Genomic DNA, 23,600 nt, shown 5'->3' with positions numbered 1-23,600 from the left:
AGGAGAAGGAGTATGATGTTTATTGTAGTGAAGGACTGGACAGGCTGACTAATCAGTGGTATTCTTGTTTGCTTTTTGTGCTCAGCTGGCCTACGCGTGTCTGACCATGCTACGGTGGGACTGTGCCAAGTCCCAGGGTGCTGTGGGGCTGGCAGGTGTCCTGCTGGTGACGCTGTCCGTGGCAGCTGGTCTGGGCCTCTGTTCTCTCCTGGGCATCTCCTTCAACGCTGCCACCACGCAGGTAACGTCCACACGTGCCACTGGGCAGCAAATCTGAGCTGTTGCATAGTAAAGAGTCAAAACCCGTCCTCTAACAACAATGAATTCAAAACAGATTGATGCCAAATCTCTGTTTCATCACCCGCAAACTTAAAGGCTTATTTGGGTGAACAACGTGTCAAAGATCCTTAAAATAATACCAACGTGATGCCGTGTATAGATAAATAGTTTATTCCGATTGGTGTCTGCTCGACTCAGGAAGCAGAAAGAAATGACGTCACAGCAGTAACCTCGCTCGCTCTGTGGTAGCCAGCCTCTTAAAAGTCACAGAAATTCTGTTTGCCAGCTTATATTTGGCACATTAGTGGTGCGTTGCATTCATCCTTAGTGTGCTGTACCAAAAGACCTAAAGTCAAGGCTGAAAACCATGACATCAGTTGAATCTGTGCAGATTTAGTAATTATGCGTCAGGGTGGAGGGTGGGATTGAGCCAGAGACAGAGACAGTCAACCTCTTTGCTCTACAAGGTCCCCAGCGACTTACGGCACCTGATAACCATCTCACGCCGGCCAGTTCTGAAGGCCTCAGGGAGCACGGACTTGAGTTTTGTCTGGGCTACAATTTAAACCATTTTTTTTTGGTGGGGGGGATAGTTGTCAAAATTGTTGACTCAAACAGAGAAAAATGAAGTGAATACACACAAATGAAAACAGAAATGTCTTCTGCTCAGTTCAAGCATATCTCACAAATATCCAACTGGAAGAAAAACAATGGTTAATTTGTTCAAAAGATAAACATGCAGATTGAATTACGCCTGTTTAGGTCGCTGGACGATACTGATATGGCACTTCTCATGGCGCGGGCTTGACCCAACTAAAGAGCACTCTACGTATCTGTCAGCCTCAGAGTGACTCAATCTTTAACATTTGTTACATCTTTTTGGAAAAAAGAAACCCATTTTACACCTCCGACCTTTAATATTGTCAAAGCACAACCTTCATTTTTCCCTCTTCTAATGTTGGATTATGATCATATCTTATTTACATCACATTTCTTGATGCTGGAAACAAATTTAGTTTTGCCCCACGAAAGTGCTCAATACAATAAAACTGTTAATCGTTGTCAATCTCTGGCATCATGTCTGTTCCTATTTTCTGTCCCCACGCTGCAAACCGATGAGAAAACACACACAGCAGCTCTTGGTTTTTTGGGTGTGTTACAGGTTCTTCCCTTCTTGGCTCTGGGGGTCGGAGTGGACGACGTCTTTCTCCTCGCTCACGCGTTCAGTGAGACTGGACAGAACAAGAGGATTCCTTTCGAGGTGAGGCAAACATCCACATTTACGCTGCGCCTGTCCCTTTGAAGTCTTATCTCTACGATGGAAGAATGTGTGAAGACTTGTCTGTGCCTGTGATGTAGCGCCGTACAACTCATGTGCCACACACTCGACATACCTGTCTAAGCAGTGCTCCGTAATTAAAAACCTATTCACCTTTGTTTTTAACTGCTTTTTAATTTTTTTACTTGTCATAGTCTTAAATGTGCTTTCAGAGCTTTTTGAATACGAAGTTGCAGGTACTGCGAAATAAAATCCCATTAAAAACTCAACTTTCAGAGCTTTTTAAGTGTTACAATCATGATATAATGTCAGTTTTGTGGCGTACATATAGATATAGATAAGAATTAAACGACAAAAATGAAAATGAATATTTAAAAATGAGCCTGAAACAAAAGGTTACACAGGGTATAAATAAAGAGTATATTTCCGCAGCTTCACATAGGATATGAGTTTCCTTCGCATGGTAACATTTCATCTCCAGAGGGTGGAAAACACAGGCATGTATTTGCTTGTTTTTGTTTTCCTCCTCTTTCCTCCCCTTCCAGCTCTTGTCTCTCTGTCTCCTTTATCCCCAAGCTTCCTTTGTGTGGCTGAGATGAAAACTAAACAGAGCTGAACTTGATCTCTCCTGTCTGACACACACACACACTCGCAGATGCACACACACGCAGATGCACAGGCTTGCAGATACTCCTTGTGTGGTCCTGCACGTCCTCAAATCTTCACACGATTACCACCGAACCTTCCAGGGTTGTGCATGCTCATGACTCCCGCTTCTGTCTATTTACAGCAAAGGAAAACAAAAAAGTTGTTTGGGGGTAGCAGTGACTTTTGTGAAACATTTCTCTCCCTCTGTTTTTGCTTCCACGCTTCAAAGAGATGTAGATAGGCCCAGGTGGATTATCTAAGCACTTCAGGGCTTCAGAAAACATTGCAATCACTGTCAGTCACATGAGTATTATGATAATTGTTCATAATCTGGAGTATTACACATCTGCCGCTGGCTAAAAGAAACTTCCAAGTTTAATAGCTGTTCCTTTCATTTTCCTCTCTTCGCGTCTCCCTCAGGACCGCACGGGGGAGTGTCTGAAGAGAACGGGGGCCAGCGTGGCTCTCACCTCCATCAGCAATGTCACAGCCTTCTTCATGGCCGCCCTCATCCCCATCCCAGCGCTCAGGGCCTTTTCTCTACAGGTATGCTGGGTACCCAATAATTGTGTGTGTGTGTGTGAGAGAGCGAGAGAGAGAGATAGAGAGAGGGGGAGAGAGAGAGACAGTAATGTGGGGCCTCTTTCCAGCTAATTGTCATGTTCCTGTCCTCATTGGCTCCAGATTTTCCAGACTGTTGTTTTATCTATTTCATTCATCAAAATGAAGGTGTGTGTGTATGAGGAGGGGTGTGTGTTTTGTTAAAACCAAACCGCTCTCTGCCCCCCCTTTGTGACTCTTTAGTGGTGGGCCCGCTGTCTTTCCAGATTGCGGCTTGAGGTCCGTGTAACTGAATCCAAATGCGTGTGTGAGCTTGTGTGTGTGTGTGTGTGTGTGTGTGTGTGTGTGTGTGTGTGTGTGTGTGTGTGTGGGAAGTTCGAAAAAGCAATGGTCTGGTTTGTGTGTGTGTGTGCGCACACACACAGAAGAGGCTTCAGAGGGGAGCTCTGACTTCTCACCATCTGTCAGTAATTATAGACGTCACCAGAACAGTGTCTGACACAATGGCTCCAATAATCACTGAATTATGAATTAGTTTAAACAGCCTCTCAGTCACAGTGATACACACTGTAGAGAGGAGGAGGTCAGATTAAACTTTTGATGGCTCTCCTGTAAAGACGCCGCAGCAGCGTAGCAGTGCAAGAAAACTGAACCTGAATGTATGACGGAGGATAAGTTTCAAAAAGAAGTTTAAAAGTTAAACTGGGTTAATATTTGGGCTAGTGTTGGACTTACAATACAATACAATGCAATACATGTCACTATTGTGTTGTAAGTAGATACTTTTGTGTAATTTAAGTGTCACTTGTTTGCTTCTGATGACAAAATACAAGTTTTTTCTTCTTGCTTTATTTATAGATTTTCTTTTTGTTTTGTTTTTTTTAATTACCACCACAGGAAAGCCTTGTTTCTAGGACTGTGGAATAATATTGACATTTTCAGCTGCCTTGTCTCATATTTTATATTTTATCATAAACTCCCTAAACCATAAACTCCAGCAATAGTTGGTATATTTTTTAATGTATTGAGTTTCTCTGACACTTTTTATATCATGTAAAAAAAATACTCAACAGTCCTGTGTAAACAGAATTTCATTCATTCATTTATTATAGTCAAAACGATCATGTTGTGCTACAGCACCATTGTTTCAACTGTGCTTAAAGAAATGGTGGCGCAGCAACACATTTGTTTTACAACTTTTTACAGCAGACTGTTTCCAAAACAGGCAGAAAATATAACATGTTTGTAATCGTGTGGATGCCCTTTTGGTTTTTTCTTCTAAGACACACACAATTTAAAATTCAATTCAATTAAAAAGTCTTTATTTCAAACATTATAGTAATGTAAGGTAACAGACAAGGTTGAACATACTCATAACTTACCCTAAGTCCCCGTATTCATCTATACATAAAATAATACATCATTTACAATGTGAATTTATATACACCCGTGTACACTCTTATTCATTACAAGCACTCTTACTCATAGCAGTAAAGAATACATATACACATATACTTATTACTATCCATATATATGTATAGATACACGCATTTCCACATAGTATACACCCACAACCATACAAATCCAGTCCCCCCACCAACCCCTCAGAACAAGAACAGAACCAGGAAGTCCCCCGTCCCGACTGGCCAGCACAAGACCGATATGATATGACAAGATTAGAAATCTTTTAATATATTTTTGGCTGAAGAATAAAGGAACTAACCGAAGGCACCTGAACATAGATCAAAATTAAGGTTAATCAATTTTCCATTTTGGAGTTGTCTGAACTCAGCACACACACATACATATACTTAGATATGTACATACATCCACCTATACACCCATTTATATACACACACATTATATGAGCATACCCCAGTTTACAAATACAACTTTGTACTCTCTTGTTTTTGCTCTTTACAAACATGGTGGCACTTGGCACCCTAAAAGTTACTAGAAATAAGTTTTCAAACACAAACTAAATATTATGTAAGGAAGATTTATTTCGGTATAAAAGCAGCATGAAAGCAGGATTAAAGGTGTGCTGATTATCAGCCTCAAGAGACGGAGAGATGACCAGCGGCGACGGACCGGAGAGCCTTGAGCGAGCGAGCCAAACGCTTCTACTCTGTTTACAGACAGATAAAGTTGGATGTCCTGCACTTAATTTTCACTTGGATTTTATCTGTAAAAAGAAAACACACTGTTCAGACCACTTTATTCCTCGGTGAAGTCCTGAGCTGACGTGGAGGTATGTGATCTGTGCTCTTTGCTTGTCTTGGCAGAGGGTGCGCTCTCTCCGAGTGCTCGTCTAGTTTTAAGATTTGTTGGAGTGAGATCGCGAGACGGTCTGGTGCACTTTTTGGAGAAGCTGTGAAATGTATTTAACTGGCAGTGTGTGGAGAGTGTACCCCGCCCCTCACCTGATGACAGCTGGGATAGGATTCAGGATGGATGGATGGATGGATGGATGGATGGATGGATGGATGGATGGATGGATGGATGGATGGATGGATGGATGGATGGATGGATGGATGGATGGATGGATGGATGGATGGATGGATGGATGGATGATAAATGTTGTACTATGAACATATAATTTAACTAGCCCTTAAGGCTTTGGTTATAGTTATTATGAAGGAAAATAAAGAGGTGGCCAAAAAAGAATAATGAGGACCTGGAGATACAATATTACTAATGTGTATTCAATTATTTGCTTTATTTTGCGGTTAAGCAAAATAATAACACCCCCAACTCCCTCTTTCGACACTTTTACTCTCGTACACACAAACACACATACTCGCCCAAACTCAGGTAGCATGTTGCCACTTTGAGTACAATATTAGCATGTGTGGATAGATGGCTTTAGTACAGCAAGTCTGTCAAACACGATCCCTTTACCCCCCCGGCTTTAATCCACGCCATCTCATTCCATACACACACATGCATGCTACACACATGCACATGCCATGCATACTTCACACTTGTGCTTTTAAGACTAGTAGAGGGCAAACTTAATGGACAAGAAATATGAGCCATCCTTTTTTCCTTTTTTTTTCTCGGCGGTGCACATCCACGTCAGACTCATCTCTCAGCCTCAAATCTCTACAGAGAGATTTTGCGTCGGCCATGTGTGCGTCTCTTTATCAGCAATGAATACTTCCTGCGGTCAACGCCAACTCCTGCAAGGATTTATTTTTCCTCTCTTTCATTCGCTGTGTCTCTTAGTCGTTTCTTTTTTTTTTTCAGTATGTCCGGGGAAAAAAAAAAAGGAAACTTGGCCTAATCATGACACAAAAACATAAACACACATGTTCATACACAGAAAAAAGATTTAAAGATAGATTTTTCCATTTTGGGGTTATTTAGCGGTCACTGAGTGTCTGTGTTTGTGTCTCTGTTTGTGTGTGTGTGTGTGTGTGTGTGTGTGTGTGTGTGTGTGTGTGTGTGTGTGTGTGTGTGTGTGTGTGTGTGTTTGTGCATAAAGTTATATAGTGAGCCAGTTGAGAATTAATTGTCCTATTCTACGTACAGATGTTTTCTGTCTTTTACATGATTTCTCTCTCGTTGACTGAGATGTGAGCTGAGGAATGAGGGAGGGCGAGGATGTGTGTGTGAGTGTGCGGGGCTGGTTGGTGTTAAGGTGTGGTTTAAGTAGGAGGCTGTACAGTTTTTTGTGTAGTTTTTTTACGCTGGCAGTAGATAAGTGTGTTTATGTGCATGTGTGTGTGTGTGTGAGAGATTGCGCGGTGGTGGATGTGAGTGTTGTCTGTGGAGCCAAAGCGCTTGCTCATCACCTCAGGCCCCGCGGGCCTCTGGCTCCGTGGGTGGTCTGGCACACACGCATCCAGCCATGTGTGTCTGTGTGTGTGAGCTCGTGTGTGCGCGTATAGTGGTCTGGCAGCTATGCAAGATCCAGATTGTACTCTGGGCAGGGCCCCAACCTAACCCCAACCCCCACCCTCTGCTCCAGTGCACCACCTTCAAATACTTAACCACAACATCGTACTGGCTTCTATTACACTTGCACACATGCCTCGCCTTTTCCCCGCACATTCACTGTTTTGGTCTTCAGACGGGGACTCCCAGTGTGTTGAAAGGAAGTTCTTACCTGACGTTAACTCGTTCAAAGCTATATTTGGGTGCCTTTATGATAATCCTTTAAGTCTGTGCAACATTTTCACAACTGTTTTGCAGGTTTTGTTTTTGCTTGTTTTTGATTGCAAAGAAGCAATTGCAACTATAATGACATATCTACCCTAAGATTTTAAGTTTTGCCTTAGGAAATGTATACATACAGTATATAATACCAGCAACGTTATCTGTGTCTCTTGCAGGCTGCAGTTGTGGTGGTGTTTAACTTTGCCATGATGCTGCTCATCTTTCCTGCCATCCTCAGCATGGATCTTTATAGACGAGAAGACAGACGTTTTGACATTTTCTGCTGCTTCTACAGGTGTGTGCACGCACACACACACACACACACACACACACACACAGAAGTATTTTGATTTGTGATCAATCTCATTGCTTTCCTGTTCTTGGCTTTAACATTTTCCTCAGATCTCTGATCCGATAATAAATCACTGTTACATCCGTGGCATCCTCATGTTAATCCCCTTTGGTCAAAAACCTAATTACTTCCAAAGTTGTCTGTTTCTGTCTGCCTGCTCAGTTGTTTCACCGTGTGTTTATCTTCCACAGTCTTTATTAAACTTGTGTCAGTCTGCCTGCCAGCCTGGGCATGCTTGTTGGCTCAGCGATAGTACAGATGTGTACACACACTATTAAATTCCTCGGTCGGATCCTAGCTATATATTTCATGCCGTTGGCGTTGGTGGAGAAAGTGAATGGATACAAAGTAACACAGGCCTGAAAAATATGTCTAACAGATGTAATGAAGGGCTCTGTTACGTGAAATCTGATGTACGAACGCATTCAAGTTTCCCTCATTTAGTATTTGTATATATCTTCGCAGCCCGTGTGCCAATCGTGTGATACAGATCGAGCCCCAGGCGTACCTGGATGGAGCGGACCCAAGCCGCTACAGCCCTCCGCCGTCATACCGCTCCCCTCCTCCTTCATATCACACGCCTCCCCCAGGCTACAACAGCCCCCCTCCCTCCTACAGTAGTCACGGCTTTGCCCAGCAGACCCAGATCACCATGCAGTCCACCGTGCAGCTCAGGACAGAATACGATCCCCGCACTCAGGCCTTCTACACCACCGCCGAGCCCAGGTCCCAGATCTCCGTGCAGCCTATGAACCCAGCTCCGACTAGGGGGAACCTAAACAGTGACTATTACAACAACAACAACAACACGAGCAGCAGCATGAACAGCAGTCACGGCAATCCCAGCAACAGCAACAATAACAGCGGCAGCAGAGGCAACGGGGCATCTCGCGGCGCTGCCAACTTCTCTCATCATTATCCCGCCCCGTCGGCCGCTGCACCCACATTGAGCGCCTGCTCAGGTCCTCAGGGTGACGCCTCGTCCACGTGCCAGAGTCCAGAGAACAACAGTTCCACACGGGACCTGCTGTCCCAGATCGGAGAGGCCTCGCTCGGCCTGCGCTGCCTGGAGTCCCCCTGCTCCCGCTGGACTCTGGCCTCTTTCGCTGAGAAGCACTACGCTCCTTTTCTCCTGCAGCCCACCACCAAGGTGAGTTCAGTTTTTAGCATCTGTTTTTATAGTTGGAGCGGGGAAAAGAGTCGAATAGCTTCTGTATGATGTAAACGTGAACTTGTGAGCTGACTCACTGTAGCGTTTATTTCAGCGGACGGGTTAGTCACCGGAGTGAAATGGAGGAAATCTGAGGTGGAGCTTGTGGTCATGTCCTATCGAAGTCACACACACACACACTCAGTCTGAACTCATACTACGTGGGTGGCCAGTCATCTCAAAGCCTCCCAGAAGTGAAATCATCTGGTAGCCTCTACTTGACATTACAAAACGTCTCTCAGTTTCACTATACTGTCCAATGATACTTCACTTTACCAAATTGTTTCATGCAGCCTTGAAATGCCTTAATCCAACTTCAAGGAAAAGCCTCGGTCACGCCTTTCTTTGTCTAATTCTATCGTTGGACCATCATTTTGATTTTTAAAATTCACTCAAGTGTTAAAAATAATCAGGTAGCAAACAAGCGGATAGTTAATCTGTATGTAAATTCAAGTGATGCACCTCAGATTAAAGTAAAGTCTCCTGGAAAGCTGTGTGCATGCAATAAATCAACCAGCCCAAACAAAACCTTGCTGGATTCTTTTAGACAATTAGCTTGATGTTCTGGTTTATTAAAACCAACCTTTTTCAGAATCAGAATCAGAATCAGAAAAGGGTTTATTGCCAAGTTTTCACACGAGGAATTTGTTTTGGGGATTGGTGCAACACAATACAAATATAAAAACAAATATAAGATATAAGAGATAAAATAAAATTAAATGTATAAACAATAAAAAGTATAAACAGTAAAATAAAATGTAGACCGGAAATGTACAAAATGAGGTTTTAAAGTGCCGGGTGAGTCTGTACAAAAGTGACTTAGGAACTTAGGATAGGTAAAAAGTATAGACAGAAATGTACAATGAGGTTTGTAAAGTGATTTTAAAATATGTTGCTAAATTCAATGTTAGAATTGCGCATTGATATTTCTGCTCCTTGGAACATTTGGAGCATTTGCAGCAGGCAGTGATTTGACAGATTCAGCTGCAACGTTTATCCCTGTGATTCCAGGTGGTTGTGATTGTGCTGTTCCTCTGCCTGCTGGGAGTCAGTTTATACGGGACCACCCAGGTGAGGGACGGCCTGGAGCTGACGGACATCGTACCCAGAGAAACCAGCGAGTACGACTTCATCGGCACCCAGTTCAAGTTCTTCTCCTTCTACAATATATATGTGGTGACGCAGCGTGCAGAATATGCTCAGATCCAGCCGCTGCTGTACCAGCTCCACCAGAGGTTTCACACTGTTCGCTATGTGCTGAAAGAGGACAACGGTCAGCTGCCTCGCATGTGGCTCCACTACTTCAGGGACTGGCTGCAAGGTAAAAGAAAAAAGAAAAAAACCATTATCACTACTTTTATGATTCACCCCAACAGTGACGCCACAGACGGGTTTTTTTTTTTTGTATAATTCATTTAGCGTCATTCAGGAGAGCTTAAGCATGGGAATAATTTACTGTCTTGTGAATGAGGTTTGAGATCATAATTTTCCTTGTGTTTTGACATGAATCTGCAGGAAACAAGATGTTAGGCAGGAGTTCTAAAGTAGGAAGGATTGCGAAATGGACACTGACAGTGGTTGATTAAAATCGCTCGCATACTCCAAGTGATGGAAGACTATGAAGTGGGAGGCAATTCCTTCATATTTGGCTTCAGGCAGCGCGGAGTATTGCCGGAGGCTTTAACAGCCCGTCGACAGTGATGTTGGCTGTTGAAAATCAAATCAAATCAAAGAAACTCACTCGGCCGCTTAATAGCGTTGAGTCTGTTAGTTGTTTGTCATATTATTATTTAAGTTCAGAAGTAAAAAAAAAAGCAGTTTATCTTTGAACATTTAAATAAAAATGACGCCAGAACCCTCGTTCGTCATTTTTAGTGAGGAAACGCACTCGCCGACTCACTTGTCTTAACACCAAAAGAACATTTGAAAGCCCTTGTGCGAGCCGGCTGGGAAACACACCCCGAGTGTGTGTGTGTGTGTGTGTGTGTGTGGGAGAGAGAGAGAGAGGAAGAACTGTGTCTGATGTTGCTCTCTGCAATGGTGGGACAAATTGGAGCCAGACAGCCCAAGGAACGAGACCCAAAACAACATCTCCCACAGACGGACCACAGCATGGGCCTTGGGGGTGGGGATGGGGGTGGGGGTGTCAGAGGGAAGAGGAGTGATAGACATATGGATTAGAAAGTACCATAGAAAGAGGAGGCACATGTTACTGATAGTCCCTAATCCTCACTTTGATTTAGAGGCAGTAGATTTTTGGCTTTTGAAAAGCTTAACTCTGCGGCTGCGTACAGAGCTGAAATTAAATTGATGATGCTTATTAAAGGGTTCGGGTGCGGTTGCAGCGTTGTGTCATGTTCTGTTTAACAGTGCTGGGTTATTATGTGTTGTGCCTTCCTGTGAACTGCACTTTGTAATTGTCTCGCAGAGGAAGAACAAACATAACAGAGACGCTTTTTAAACGTTCCCAAACCAACCGGCCAGGTTTTGTTGTGGTTTTCCCTGCAGGACTCCAGCAGGCTTTTGACAAGGACTGGGAGGCCGGCCGCATCACCCTCAGCGGCTACAGGAACGGCTCTGACGATGGCGTCCTGGCATACAAACTGTTGGTGCAAACAGGACGCAGGGACAAGCCCATCAACTTCAACCTGGTATGTTCGGGACGGAAAGTCATTTTAGTCCCATGATCAAAAGATTTTTTTATCCTGTTACAGAGAGATGGACTAAAATGGACTAAAAAATGTATCACGATAATTTCTGGCATTTATCCCGATAACGATAAAAATGACCAAAGAAAATTCCAATTCAACTCCATCTTTTTAACTATAAATCTATCTGGCTCTCAGATCCGCCATGTTTGTTACACAAAAACATCATCAACGGGAATTTATCCTTCTTCCTTCCTTCCTTCCTTCCTTCCTTCCTTCCTTCCTTCCTTCCTTCCTTCCTTCCTTCCTTCCTTCCTTCCTTCCTTCCTTCCTTCCTTCCTTCCTTCCTTCCTTCCTTCCTCCATCTTCCTTCCTTCCTTCCTTCCTTCCTTCCTTCCTTCCTTCCTTCCTTCCTTCCTTCCTTCCTTCCTCCATCTTCCTTCCTTCCTTCCTTCCTTCCTTCCTTCCTTCCTTCCTTCCTTCCTTCCTTCCTTCATCTTTGTTCCTTCCTTCCTTCCTCCATCTTCCTTCCTTCCTTCCTTCCTTCCTTCCTTCCTTCCTTCCTTCCTTCCTTCCTTCCTTCCTTCCTTCCTTCCTTCCTCCATCTTCCTTCCTTCCTTCCTTCTTTCTTTCCTTCCTTCCTTCCTTCCTCCATCTTCCTTCCTTCCTTCCTTCCTTCCTTCCTTCCTTCCTTCCTTCCTTCCTTCCTTCCTTCCTTCCTTCCTTCCTTCCTCCATCTTCCTTCCTTCCTTCCTTCTTTCTTTCCTTCCTTCCTTCCTTCCTCCATCTTCCTCCATCTTCCTTCCTTCCTTCCTTCCTTCCTTCCTTCCTTCCTTCCTTCCTTCCTTCCTTCCTTCCTTCCTTCCTTCACGTTGTGCGTGGATTTAACGCAGAACCACAAAACACAAAAACGTCATAAATGGGAATTTATCGTTTTTATCGCGAGATGACAAATTCTTACCGTGGGGAATTTTTTTGACGGTTTATCGTGAACGGTAAAATATCGCCCATTCCTACTGTTACATGCATGTCTGTGTATTTTCTGATGCTTTGTGTAACTGAGTCTAGAGGAGCCACACGTGTCTTTATACAACTTTTGTCCATTCATACTTTTCTCTCTCTTTCCCCATCTGTCTTCATCTTTCTGCTGTGATGACTTTACCGAGCCCAGGAATTTAAAACTCTCACTGGAGCTTCAGCTTGTCTCTGAAAAACCTATCAACTCTGTGTTTAAAACATTTATCAGTTTTTGAGTGAGTATGTATATGAGAGATGCTCTAATAGTTAGTTGTTCCCTGCAAAGTTGGTTGTTTTTTACATTTTCTCACTATGGCTTCAGAGCCTTTTGCACAGCAGTCGGGTTGAGCGGCGACATTCGGCTCTCTGGCCTTATTTCATCACTGGCGCTGGCCACACAACAAGTCCATTACATTGTGTTTCACAACAGTCCCACCTACACAGCAATTGGTAGGGTGTTAAAAATGGTGTTAAAAAGGAAAACTAAGGATGTAATCATAATCATCTGACAATTTCCGCTTCAGCTATTGAAGTGGGCCTTGTCTCCAGTCTGGCGGTGTAGGAGATTTTGATATCCGACAAGGACTCGAGTCAACCCAGTGAGCAGCTTAGATCTCAGAAGGAGGTCCGGAGAGGAAATTTGTAGGAGATCAAATCAAGTCTCCTATATGTCAGCAGAAAGGTACCAATGGGCTGATAATGAGATACTGCGTGTGGGAAATTTGCCCAGCTTCAACAGCGCATTACAATGTTTTGGTTTTTAAAACTGTAGAACAACTGGCAGAAAAAAGAGAAAGAAAACAACAGACATGGATGCATTGCTGCACTCAGGCAGAAAAATGTGAAAACAGAAGATAAGAAACTGAAGAAATATAAACACAAAATTCTTGGCTGGGATTCCTGCAAATCTCAAACGCCAAACAATCCAGGTTGCTTTCAATGCTGAAGTTGTTTTCATCCAATTTAACTCGCTCTGCTGCATCTTGTGTTTATTTATGTTTTTAGTTTTTGTCTGGATATCAGCAGGAAGGTCACTCTTTATGCTTTTATGTTTGTCTTACCTAATAAACTCCACTGCAACAGTGTGCAGCTCTTCCCGTCTCCCAGGACAGGAAGCACAGCCAGGCCTGGTGTGCGGCCCCGTGACGTCACTTCCTCTGCCTGTGAGGGAAGTGTACTTGCCATGAGTCGTCGGGGCCGCCAGCAGAGCTGCCCGGGCTTCCCGTGACAGCTTAAAGACATACAGTTGTTGCGTATCCCGCTGTTAAATTCAATCCAGATCCTCTGGAATCCTGCTCTCCCTCCCTCCCTCTCCCTCTCTCTCTCGCTCTCCTCCAGTAACTGCTGCCCTGCTACGCTCGGCTGCTGTGTCCGTTTTCATTGAGGCGAGCTGAAACACGTGGTTGCTTTGAAACACTCTGTGTGAGCGCTTGTATGTTTTGAATGTGTGTTCAGATTTTGCAGTAGCCATTTTCTGTGTCTCCAAATGAGGACCAGATCTTCACTGACCCTGGCAAATTGTACAACTACATGTTTTATTTGGATATGCCACCCAATGGGTCTGCGCAGAAGAGCTCAGTTTTTTTTGTTTTGTTTTTGTTTTTTATGTATCCCATCTATTCTCTGTGCTTATACAGAGGATTCATTCCTTGTGTGCGTGCGTGCGTGCGTGCGTGCGTGCGTGCGTGCGTGCGTGCGTGCGTGCGTGCGTGCGTGCGTGCGTGCGTGCGTGTGTGTGTGTGTGGGTGGAAAGTAAGTCAGCAGAAAGGTGAAGCTGTGGTGAGTGAATACAGTAGGAGTCAGTGAGGAGAGGAAGAGGAGGTGGAAGAAGTGAAAGCCCAAAGAAATTTTAATGCTATCAAGAGTTCTTTTCTTTTTCAGGCCCGGGTGGCTCTGTGGCGCCAGGCATTGTGGGTACCCATAGGGGTCAGGACGACCAAACGTTAGCAACATTTGTACAGATGTTGTGTTATTTTTATAGCTCTACTCCATTTGCTGGGTGGCATTTCCTCCAGTGTTAACAACCAGGTTAACTGCACACAGACGTGCCCAGGGACTCCAGCCAATTTTTTTATTGTTACGCTAACTCAAGCAATTTTTCTCCCACCCTCCCCCCGCCCCCCCCCCCCATACACACACACACACCCCCACCACCAGCACAGGAAAAAAAAAAAAGACCCTGCTTCTTTCTTCATCTACCTAACCCCATGAGTCCAGCTTAACCCCCGAAAGCTCTCCCTGCCTCTGTGAAAGAGGGATTTATGGTTCCTAGAAGAGAGAGTGGCGGAGCAGTACAGCAATGGTTTTACCTCTCATGAGGTAGCATGGCTTGTCTGCACCGCTTTGTTTTCGCATGATTTTACGATGGAGGCTGCTCAAGGCTGCTGCTGTGTTCTGATTTTTGCCATCGCCGCGTCAACTGACATCGACATCGGCGAGATCCGACTGTTGTCATGTGAACAGTGGTCACGCGCTGATAAACTAAGTTGGCATTTGCATTTAGCTGCTTTTTATACCTAATTAAACACAAATTAAAAAAAGAATTTGACATTTTAGTGCAGCAACACTCTGAAGACAGATGAATTGGATTGTGTTTAGTGTACATTACACATCAGCTTGAAGACAGCTGCTTGGGTCTTGTTGTTTTAATCTGTTGAGCAATGATAACGGTGTCTTAGACTTCATTTTTCAGGGCTGTGATCAGGACAGTGAAGAAAGTGAAAAGAAATGTAGGAAAAGTGAAATTAAATTACATCAAGCAAGGAAATAACTGCTCAAAAGGCACACACTCCAGAGTGACTTGGCTATAAGGTTATAAATTAAAATCTTGTAGCTTTTGACAGTCATCTAAAATGAAGCAACTCCTCAGGCTTATGAGAAATCATGCTGAGAGGGATTTGAACATTCAAGCTGTCATTAATCATTATTACAGCCTTACCAAATTTTATGTCAGCAATAGTTCTTAACATATTATTCAGCTTTAATCCATAAAAACGCTAACATTTGCCATCCATAAATTCATTTTGTTGGCAGTTCAATGTTAATTCAGTTTCCTCAGCACACAACACAGGATTTACAGTAACCAAAATGTAAAACGTTGTCTTGACCCGTCCAGGAAATGTAATTGTACTGATACGTTTCAGCTTGCGAGGACTGGTGTCTGCGGCTGAGCCGGTTCCCAGCAGCTGCAGAGTCTTGACAGCAGGGCTTCTTTCTAGACGTTTATGCAGAGTGGTCAGGACATTAGGCCCTGAGGTTGGCCAGCCTGTATCTGCCGTATGTAAAGGGAGAAGCTGATTCAACATTTTCCATTTTTTTAATGTGGCGTGATAATTCTGGGAAGATCGGACGTACAGGAATTTTCAGAAAAGGCGAGCAGTGTTTGACTTGTTGATTTTTCTTTGGTCTGGAAAAAGAGCGGGGCTAATATTTGAGTGAGACTTTGAAAAGGTGCTCCGTTCTCGTGCACTCATGCGTGTGTATAAAGAAGCATTTCTGCGGTCAGCTTACCTGTACAGTGTTGTCTAACTCGCCTTATTTCTACAATACTTTTCCGTTTTAACAGCTGAAAGCACCACTGTCTCCTTTTTTTTCCATTAATTGTAATTTCTAATAATTCCATGTTAAATTTACAGACTTTACCCTAATATAAATGTGAAAGAGATAATGATTAAACATATGTCACATGTAGTTTGATTACATATAGTACTAGTAAGTGTTGCAATTATTAATATCTTTTGTTTATGTTTTTCTTTTTCAGCTTACTCGCCATAGGCTTGTGGATGCAGATGGGATTATCAATCCTGGAGCTTTTTATATCTACCTAACCGCCTGGGTCAGTAATGATCCTGTAGCATATGCTGCCTCCCAGGCCAACATCCGTCCACACCCTCCCGAGTGGCTCCACGACCGTACTGACTCCATGCCCGAGACACGTCTCAGCAGTAAGTCAGCACGCCAAAGAAAAACTCCAAAAATGATACAGTGGCGAGGAGGATGCCTTACAGTGCAGCAGTGTGAAGTCAGAGATTTGTTACCTACTTCAAATGCAGCAGGTCATCGATGCAGTAATGTGAAAGGTTCATGCTTGCAGATTTAAACTTTGTGGGGCTTGTTGGCCTCAGCTTTTTTACACGGCTGCAAGTGCAAGTTCTGCTTCTGAGTTATTGTTCCTTGACTGCCACCTAACTGAAAATGAGGGAGTACACTTACTTACTTACTTTACTGTAACTGTGCAGTTGTGTGTGTGTGTGTGTGTGTGTGTGTGTGTGTGTGTGTGTGTGTGTGTGTGTGTGTGTGTGTGTGTGTGTGTGTGTGTGTGTGTGTGTGTGTGTGTGTGTGTGTGTGTGTGTGTGTGTGTGTGTGTGTGTGTGTGTGTGTGTGTGTGTGTGTGTGTGGTTATGGTGTTAATTGAGTCTAGCTTATGATCACGAGTGAGAATCAGCTTTTAAAAGTAATAATAAAAAGATGAAGAAACTGATGGGATGAACAAGTGGATAATAACCAGGAAACAAATAGAGGCTGTTTTTTTTAGATTCATAGTTTTATTATCATTTTTCATCAAGACAAACAGCAAGGATCAACATCACACTAACAGAAAGAGCTTAGGAAATTACATCAGCACAATTCTAAATCCAATGAAAGATAGAATGAAAAAAGTTTATAATTTAGTTAGGAATATGTGAAAACAAACAGAAAAAATAAAAGTAAAACAGATAAATAAAAAATAAAAAATAAAATAATAATAATAATAAAATAATAATACAAAACAAATAAAATTGAGATGGTTAACATTTATGGCAAGTGTACACAAGGTTGAAGGGTTATGTATGAATTGGACTTCTGTCTAATGTCTCAATATAGGTTATCCACTTATTCCATTTTGACATATATACAAATAGAGGCTGTTAATGTAGATTTGAAGTTGCTGAGTCATCAGCACCTTGAACAGTCCCACGTGCAGCAGTCAACGGACAGAATGAACACTGCGTTCGTCTGCACCAAGAATGACTTCATTTCAATGTGAGTGGCAGGTGTGCGTGTGTACGCATCATATTATTGAGATTCTGACGTTGTAATTATTGTGAATCAAGGTTAGTTCTGACAGTCCGCTGTGTCTGGAACTGCTAGACCTTCATTAGCCAGTCTTGACCACAGACTAACTGGGTTTCAGTCAATGAAGCTCTATTTCCCGGACTTCCCCTGCCACGTGCACTCACTCGCCCACAGATGTAGCCTTCTCTTAGAGCAAGACTGGACCATGGAGGGAAAGACGCACATTTGGAGCGTCTAGCTCAGGGGTCGGCAACCCAAAATGTTGAAAGAGCCATATTGGACCAAAAACACAAAAAACAAATATGTCTGGAACCGCAAAAAATGAAGTCTTGTATAAGCCTTATAATGAATGTATCCATGTTAGTTACGGGGGGAAGATTTTTTTTTCATTATGCACTTACAGAAAAAAGTCGAAATGTCAAGATTAATGTTGAAGTACAATCTCGAGAAAAAAGTCGAAATGTCGGGGAAAAAGTCGAAATGTTGAGAAAAAAGTCGAAATGTTGAGAAAAAAGTCAAAAATCTCGAGAAAAAAGTTGAAATGTCGAGATTAAAAAGGAAAGGAAAAAGGAAGAAAAAAGAGAAAAAAGGAAAAAAAGAAGAAAAAAGAAAAGGAAAAAAAGAAGAAAAAAAAGAAAAAAAGAAGAAAGAAAAGAGAAAAAAGGAAAAAAGAAAAAGAGAAGAAAAAAAGGAAAAAAAATAAGAAAAAAAGGATTCTTTTTTTTGAAATAGCTCCAGGGAGCCACTAGGGCGGCGCTAAAGAGCCGCATGCGGCTCTAGAGCCGTGGGTTGCCGACCCCCGGTCTAGCTAAATGGGTTGTCAAATTATTTTTGGTGGATTTGCCAAGATCTACCGGATCAGAGCGTTAAGATAAGCTAGTCACGATGAGGTCAAATAATTACAATGTGTTGGAAGGATGGTATCATTACAAATGAAGTTCTATGTATATCTACAGTTGAATCACTTCTATCTCATTGTGTCTCCATCCAGTTCCCGCTGCTGAGCCCATCGAATACGCACAGTTCCCCTTCTACCTCAACGGGCTCCGGGAGACACCACAGTTCGTGGAGGCCATAGAGAGCGTACGGGCCATCTGCAGTAACTACAGCCAACAGGGCCTGCCCTCCTACCCCAACGGCTACCCTTTCCTGTTCTGGGAACAGTACGTTAGTCTGCGCCACTGGCTGCTCCTCTCCATCAGCGTCGTGCTTGCCTGCACCTTTTTAGTGTGTGCCCTTTTTCTGCTCAACCCGTGGACCGCTGGCATCATCGTAAGTGCTTACGGCAAACACTGTAGATAGACATGTAGATAGACATGTAACTATGCTCGCAGGTCCTCGTCTAAAGATGCATCTCAATCTTTTGCATCCTCAAATTACTGAAGTGCATCACCTGCTGGACTGTGCAAAGACATGGCCTACCTTCCTGTAACTCACACTGACTAGTAGTGACTAGGTTACTTACTCCCTCATTTAATGTTGTACCCCTCATTAAGCGGCCAGTGAGTGCATGCCAATATTACTGATTTATCTTTTTGGTTATACCATTTTCACTTTCAACTCTTTTTGATAATCCGGTGACAACTCAACATGTCACAGTTATGTCTGGATGACCTCAGCGGGGCTTTTCCATAACATTTTACGATAGCAGTCTTTGATTGGACAGGTTAACGTACAATATATGCATCGTTTCTCCAAGTTTGAACTTATGACTCAAGAATGGACGGATACAGTAGAATAAATGGCGTGTTAGAAAGTTAGAAAGAGATACTAAATGAAAAATATCACTGTCTACTCGACGGTTTTGCCTTTGATGATTATTTTCTCACTGCCTGAGCCAAGAAAAATAATGTTTGGAAGCACATGAACTGCACCTGTAGCTTCATCTCACTTTCTGACCATGATGTATCAACATTATCTTGCACAGCTGTTTTGCTTAACTCCGTGCAACATGATTGTTCATTTCATATGAATGTTTTTATGGTGAAATGGTTATGGGTACCATTAACAATTGTCATCATGGGAGAACTGTAACTCCAGAAAGAAGGGCCCGCTGTGTGTTATTGAAGCCCCGGTCACTACTGTTTATCTTGTGCTGTTTTGTTAGGGCCAGTCTGTTTAGTCTGGTCCGACACTCCCAGACATCAGTCCTGAAATAAATGGAGAGAAGAGGCAAAGTTGCTGTAACAGCTTGCTCCCATTCTCAACCCATAAAAAATACTAATTCTTTTTTTTTTTTTGTTTTACCGATCTTGTTGTGTCCCGTTCCTCTCACACGTGGAGTTTCCAAGGATACAAGAAAGGGCCTATTCACACACACAGACAAGCACTTTAACACGCTCTGAGCGTATACTTGCGCTCCTACTGTATGAACGTGTAAATATGCAGGTACATAATTCACACTGAAACACATGCGCAAAGCTCTCTGCTTTTCCCTCTCTGGTGGGTTGTATTTTATAACAGGCAGTGGCCAAGACACCTGAGCATTTAAAAACAATGGGGGGGTTGATGTTCATCCTTCAGGCTTTACGAGCGAGATCAAAAGGCTGTTATGGAGACGCATCAAGGACCAGAGCGCAGCCAGCCTCGCAACAGCAACCCCAGCAGAAATCTGTATTTTTTTATAGGCTGAGGCTTTATTTAAAACATGCGCTTAAATTTATTCACATTGTTTCTAATCCCTTAATATAAAGTCTATAAAGGCTGAGCATCAAAAGTAGTGATCACGTCCATGTGTGTACTACTTGTGTATGTTTTTGTCACAAAACTGAGGCTCTAAACCAACATTTAAAGCTTGATGCGTACAAAAAATGTTGCATCAAGTTTCTTATAATGATGAAGAAATGTTTGTTTGTTAAAGAGAACATTTTCTCTCACTCTAGCTAGTTTATGATCAGATAACCCAATATGCTCTTTGAGGCCCCGTTTACACATAGCCGGGTATTTACAAAAACAGATATTTCCCCCTCTACGTTTTGAAAAATTCCATCGTTTACACAAGATCGTTTTCAAAATCTCTTCGTTTACACAAATCCGCATAAATAGGCTGTTAACGTCATGCCAGCCAATCAGAATCCTGGAAAAAACATCAACAAATGACACGTGACGTGTAACTTCCAGTTAAGGCTGATTTATGGTTCCGCGTTACACCAACGCAGAGCCTACGGCGTAGGGTACGCGGCGACGCACACCGTACGGCACGCATCGTACCCTACGCCGTAGGCTCTGCGTCGATTTAACGCGGGACCATAATTCAGACTTTACTTCCAAGATGAACGAGTCTTTCGTTTGGAGTGACAGAGAAGTGGAGTTACTTTTAAGTGTGACTTTAGAATATAAAACAGGTAAAATACAATAAAATATTGACGGTAGCCAAACTAATTGTAAACACAGGTGGCACACATGACGCTGGTGACGTTTCTGTTGCATAATGTGACGTTCTGAAGCCTAAATCTCCGTTTTCCTCTATTTTTTGTTTTTGTATTTTTGAGTTTTTGAAAATCTCCACTTTGGCCGGAGTTTTCAGAAAAGATCGTTTTTGGTGACTTTGAGCTCCGTTTTCGTATAAACGAACGGCCAAAACACATGAAAACGCCTCCGTTTTTGCTCTGTGTAAACGGGGCCTGAGAGTAAAGGGTAGACAGTGGCACAAACACAAGTAGTCCTTATGGACACATATGCGCATAGACACACACTCACAGCTCACCTCTTGTGCCCACATCAGGCCTCTTCAAAGGATTTTGGGCCCCATGAAACCAGACACCTGTCAGCTGATAATGGCATTTACTCTCTGCTCCTGTCCTGCTCGGCCGTGGAGCCTCCACCGACACACACACACCGTCTCACACACGTTTCACCCACATGTGTGGCTACTACTTAACACATCTATTAGACACATTTTGTCCTCGTATATATTTTTGCCCTGTTAATTGACCTCCGTTCAGGCAGAGCTGAGGACAACCTGTCACGCAGAACCGGGAATTTTAAATGCTTTTGTTCAGCATAAATGTTTTATGATACAAGGCTGATGGGCATTGTCTTTGGATCATCTTTGGATGTGGGGTATCATTGCTTTCCTTTCTTGGATGGAAGAAAAAAAGCATGTTTGTGCCATGAAGAACCTACTGTAACAACAACCAATATGCCTTATTTCTTAGCAGGGTTTTGGGCAGCATGGAAAACTTGTATAAACTGTGTTATTTTCCTTCTACAGAGCTATAAACTCCCATAAAAGTAGTTTTGGATAGCCCAAAACTTGTTTTCCACCTATTTTCTATTGTTAAAATCAGTTTTTTAGTAGGAGTGCCTTCTTTTTTGACAGAAATGTCCTTCCTCCTCAGGTGTTGGTGCTCTCTCTCATGACTGTAGAGCTGTTTGGCTTCATGGGGCTGATGGGAATCAAGCTGAGCGCCGTCCCCGTCGTCATTCTTATCGCCTCTGTGGGCATCGGAGTGGAGTTCACTGTCCATGTGGCCCTGGTAGGCTTCAACTCCAGACTTATTCCTTTTTTGTTTTCCTAAATGGTTGTAAAAATGATCCCCCTGAGAGTGAGATTAAGTGCCTATGTTTGTGTGTGTCACAGGCATTCCTGACAGCCATAGGGGATCGTCACAAGCGGGCAGTGCTGGCCCTGGAGCACATGTTTGCTCCGGTGCTGGATGGAGCCTTTTCCACGTTACTAGGTGTCCTAATGCTCGCAGGCTCTGAGTTCGACTTTATAGTCAGGTGAACACAAAATCAAGTCTCGGAAAAAAGCTTCCCTATTAAGTTGTAGGGTTGCATTTAGAGAAGTTATCATATGGCGCCTATATACCGTCCAATGCTCACCAAGACCATGCCTCAACCTGTATGTCACAGGAGACGGCAGTCATGCATGAAGGCCTCTCTCTTCTTCTGTTTCCTCCTTCAGTCGCTTTGTATCCCACCCGCATCTCCGTTGCGTTCTCCCTCCCTGTAAATCTCATCCTTTTCCCAGTTTCACATAGCGTTTTTTGTGTATTACTGGGTGTTGATGTTAAAAAAAGAAGCTTCATAAAAAGGAGATTTTATCATTTTTCACCCTTCTCTTTCATCCCGGCTCTTTTCGCCCATAATGTCTCTCTTGTCTGACATTTTATAGAAAACAAGGGGAGGGAGGGAAGAGTTTAAGGTCAGGAGAAGTAGAAAGAAGAAAAGAGCTTGGAGGAGGGAGTTCACGGAGGAGAGAGGAGAAGTGAAAGGAAAGAAAGTCGGGGGGAAAAGGAGAAAAGGGGAGCAGGAAAATCCTGTCTTTTGTAATCTCCTTCAACCAGTTTAACTGCCCTCACTAGACATTTATAAGCATGGGAAGGAGTAACAGGGTGGGCGGCGAGAGCGCAGTTGTGGAAAGACAAGCGAAGTGGAAATTAAAACCGACACACTGTGGCAGCTCTGCGTTCGTGCCTCCTTATGCATGTCTTTGCTCTTATAAGCATCAGACGGAGCCATAGCAACCAGCTGCCATGCGAGGAAAGATACACATTCTCAATTATTATGAGACATTTGAGCTGAGCTCAGTAGATAACGCTAAGTGTGTACATGTGCACATTTTCTTTTAAGAAACACACGTTCTTTTAAGAAAAACTTGGAGAACTGAACTCCGTGTGATCTGCAATCGCATACCTTGTTTGGTGTGTGTGTACTTATGACAACTACATGCATCCCCCCCCATGTACGGACACACCAACCTGCCCCCTGACCCTGTAATCACCGGGGTCAGCGATGGCGTGCCTGCTGGCGAGAGTGCACACATACATGAGCTCAGAAAGTCACATACAAACACACAAAACAGTGACCGATGATCCCTCTCTCCACACCTCCGCTGAAGTGCTGCGCTCCGGTTTCTGGCTCGGTCGAGGGCCTCCATTAAAACGTTCTGCTGTTGTTTGAGCAAACAAAACAGTGCCCCAAGACGGTGCAATAACAACGGGCCCAGCTCGTATTTTTCTGCTTGCACCGAAAGAAATGTTTCCCTGACTTTTTCCATCATCCCCTGTGAATGTTTTCACTCCAAACAGCCCGGCAGGGCACTCAGCCTGGTACGTGGGCTGCACGCATGCATGTGTAGCGTACATGTGTGTATGTAGAACTGTGTGTGCGTGTGCAAAAACTGGCACAGTGTTTACCCATGCTGGTGTGATGGCAAAAGCTGACCATAGTGATGACACGATATTAGTTTGATTTACAGAACCAGTTATGAGTTATGATGGCGCATTAAAGCAGATGAAGGATGGGTGGCCTTAAAAAAACCTTCTTTTTTTTTTATAAATGTGCATGTGTGGGTATAGCTTTACCAGAAACCCAATCAGTGACTGTTAATAGGAATAATCTGTCAGTCCCCATTTACTATCAAATAACAAATAGCCTATTATG

At 43.2% G+C, this 23,600-nt stretch overlaps 1 protein-coding gene across 1 annotated transcript in view; it reads left to right on the top strand.

Moving 5' to 3' along the window:
- Positions 1–23,600, top strand: part of ptch1 (patched 1) — a 57,639-nt gene that overhangs the window by 26,636 nt on the left and 7,403 nt on the right. The window contains exons 10-20 of the mRNA XM_061729352.1: positions 86–241; positions 1,442–1,540; positions 2,627–2,752; positions 7,105–7,223; positions 7,746–8,430; positions 9,502–9,811; positions 10,999–11,141; positions 15,916–16,099; positions 18,202–18,482; positions 21,551–21,688; positions 21,793–21,935. Coding sequence (XP_061585336.1) covers positions 86–241; positions 1,442–1,540; positions 2,627–2,752; positions 7,105–7,223; positions 7,746–8,430; positions 9,502–9,811; positions 10,999–11,141; positions 15,916–16,099; positions 18,202–18,482; positions 21,551–21,688; positions 21,793–21,935 — 2,384 coding nt within the window. The remainder of the gene's footprint in view (positions 1–85; positions 242–1,441; positions 1,541–2,626; positions 2,753–7,104; positions 7,224–7,745; positions 8,431–9,501; positions 9,812–10,998; positions 11,142–15,915; positions 16,100–18,201; positions 18,483–21,550; positions 21,689–21,792; positions 21,936–23,600) is intronic.

Source organism: Cololabis saira, chromosome 9, assembly GCF_033807715.1.
Source record: "Cololabis saira isolate AMF1-May2022 chromosome 9, fColSai1.1, whole genome shotgun sequence".
Classification (NCBI taxonomy): domain Eukaryota; kingdom Metazoa; phylum Chordata; class Actinopteri; order Beloniformes; family Belonidae; genus Cololabis; species Cololabis saira.
This window is presented reverse-complemented; position numbering and strand designations above follow the sequence as displayed.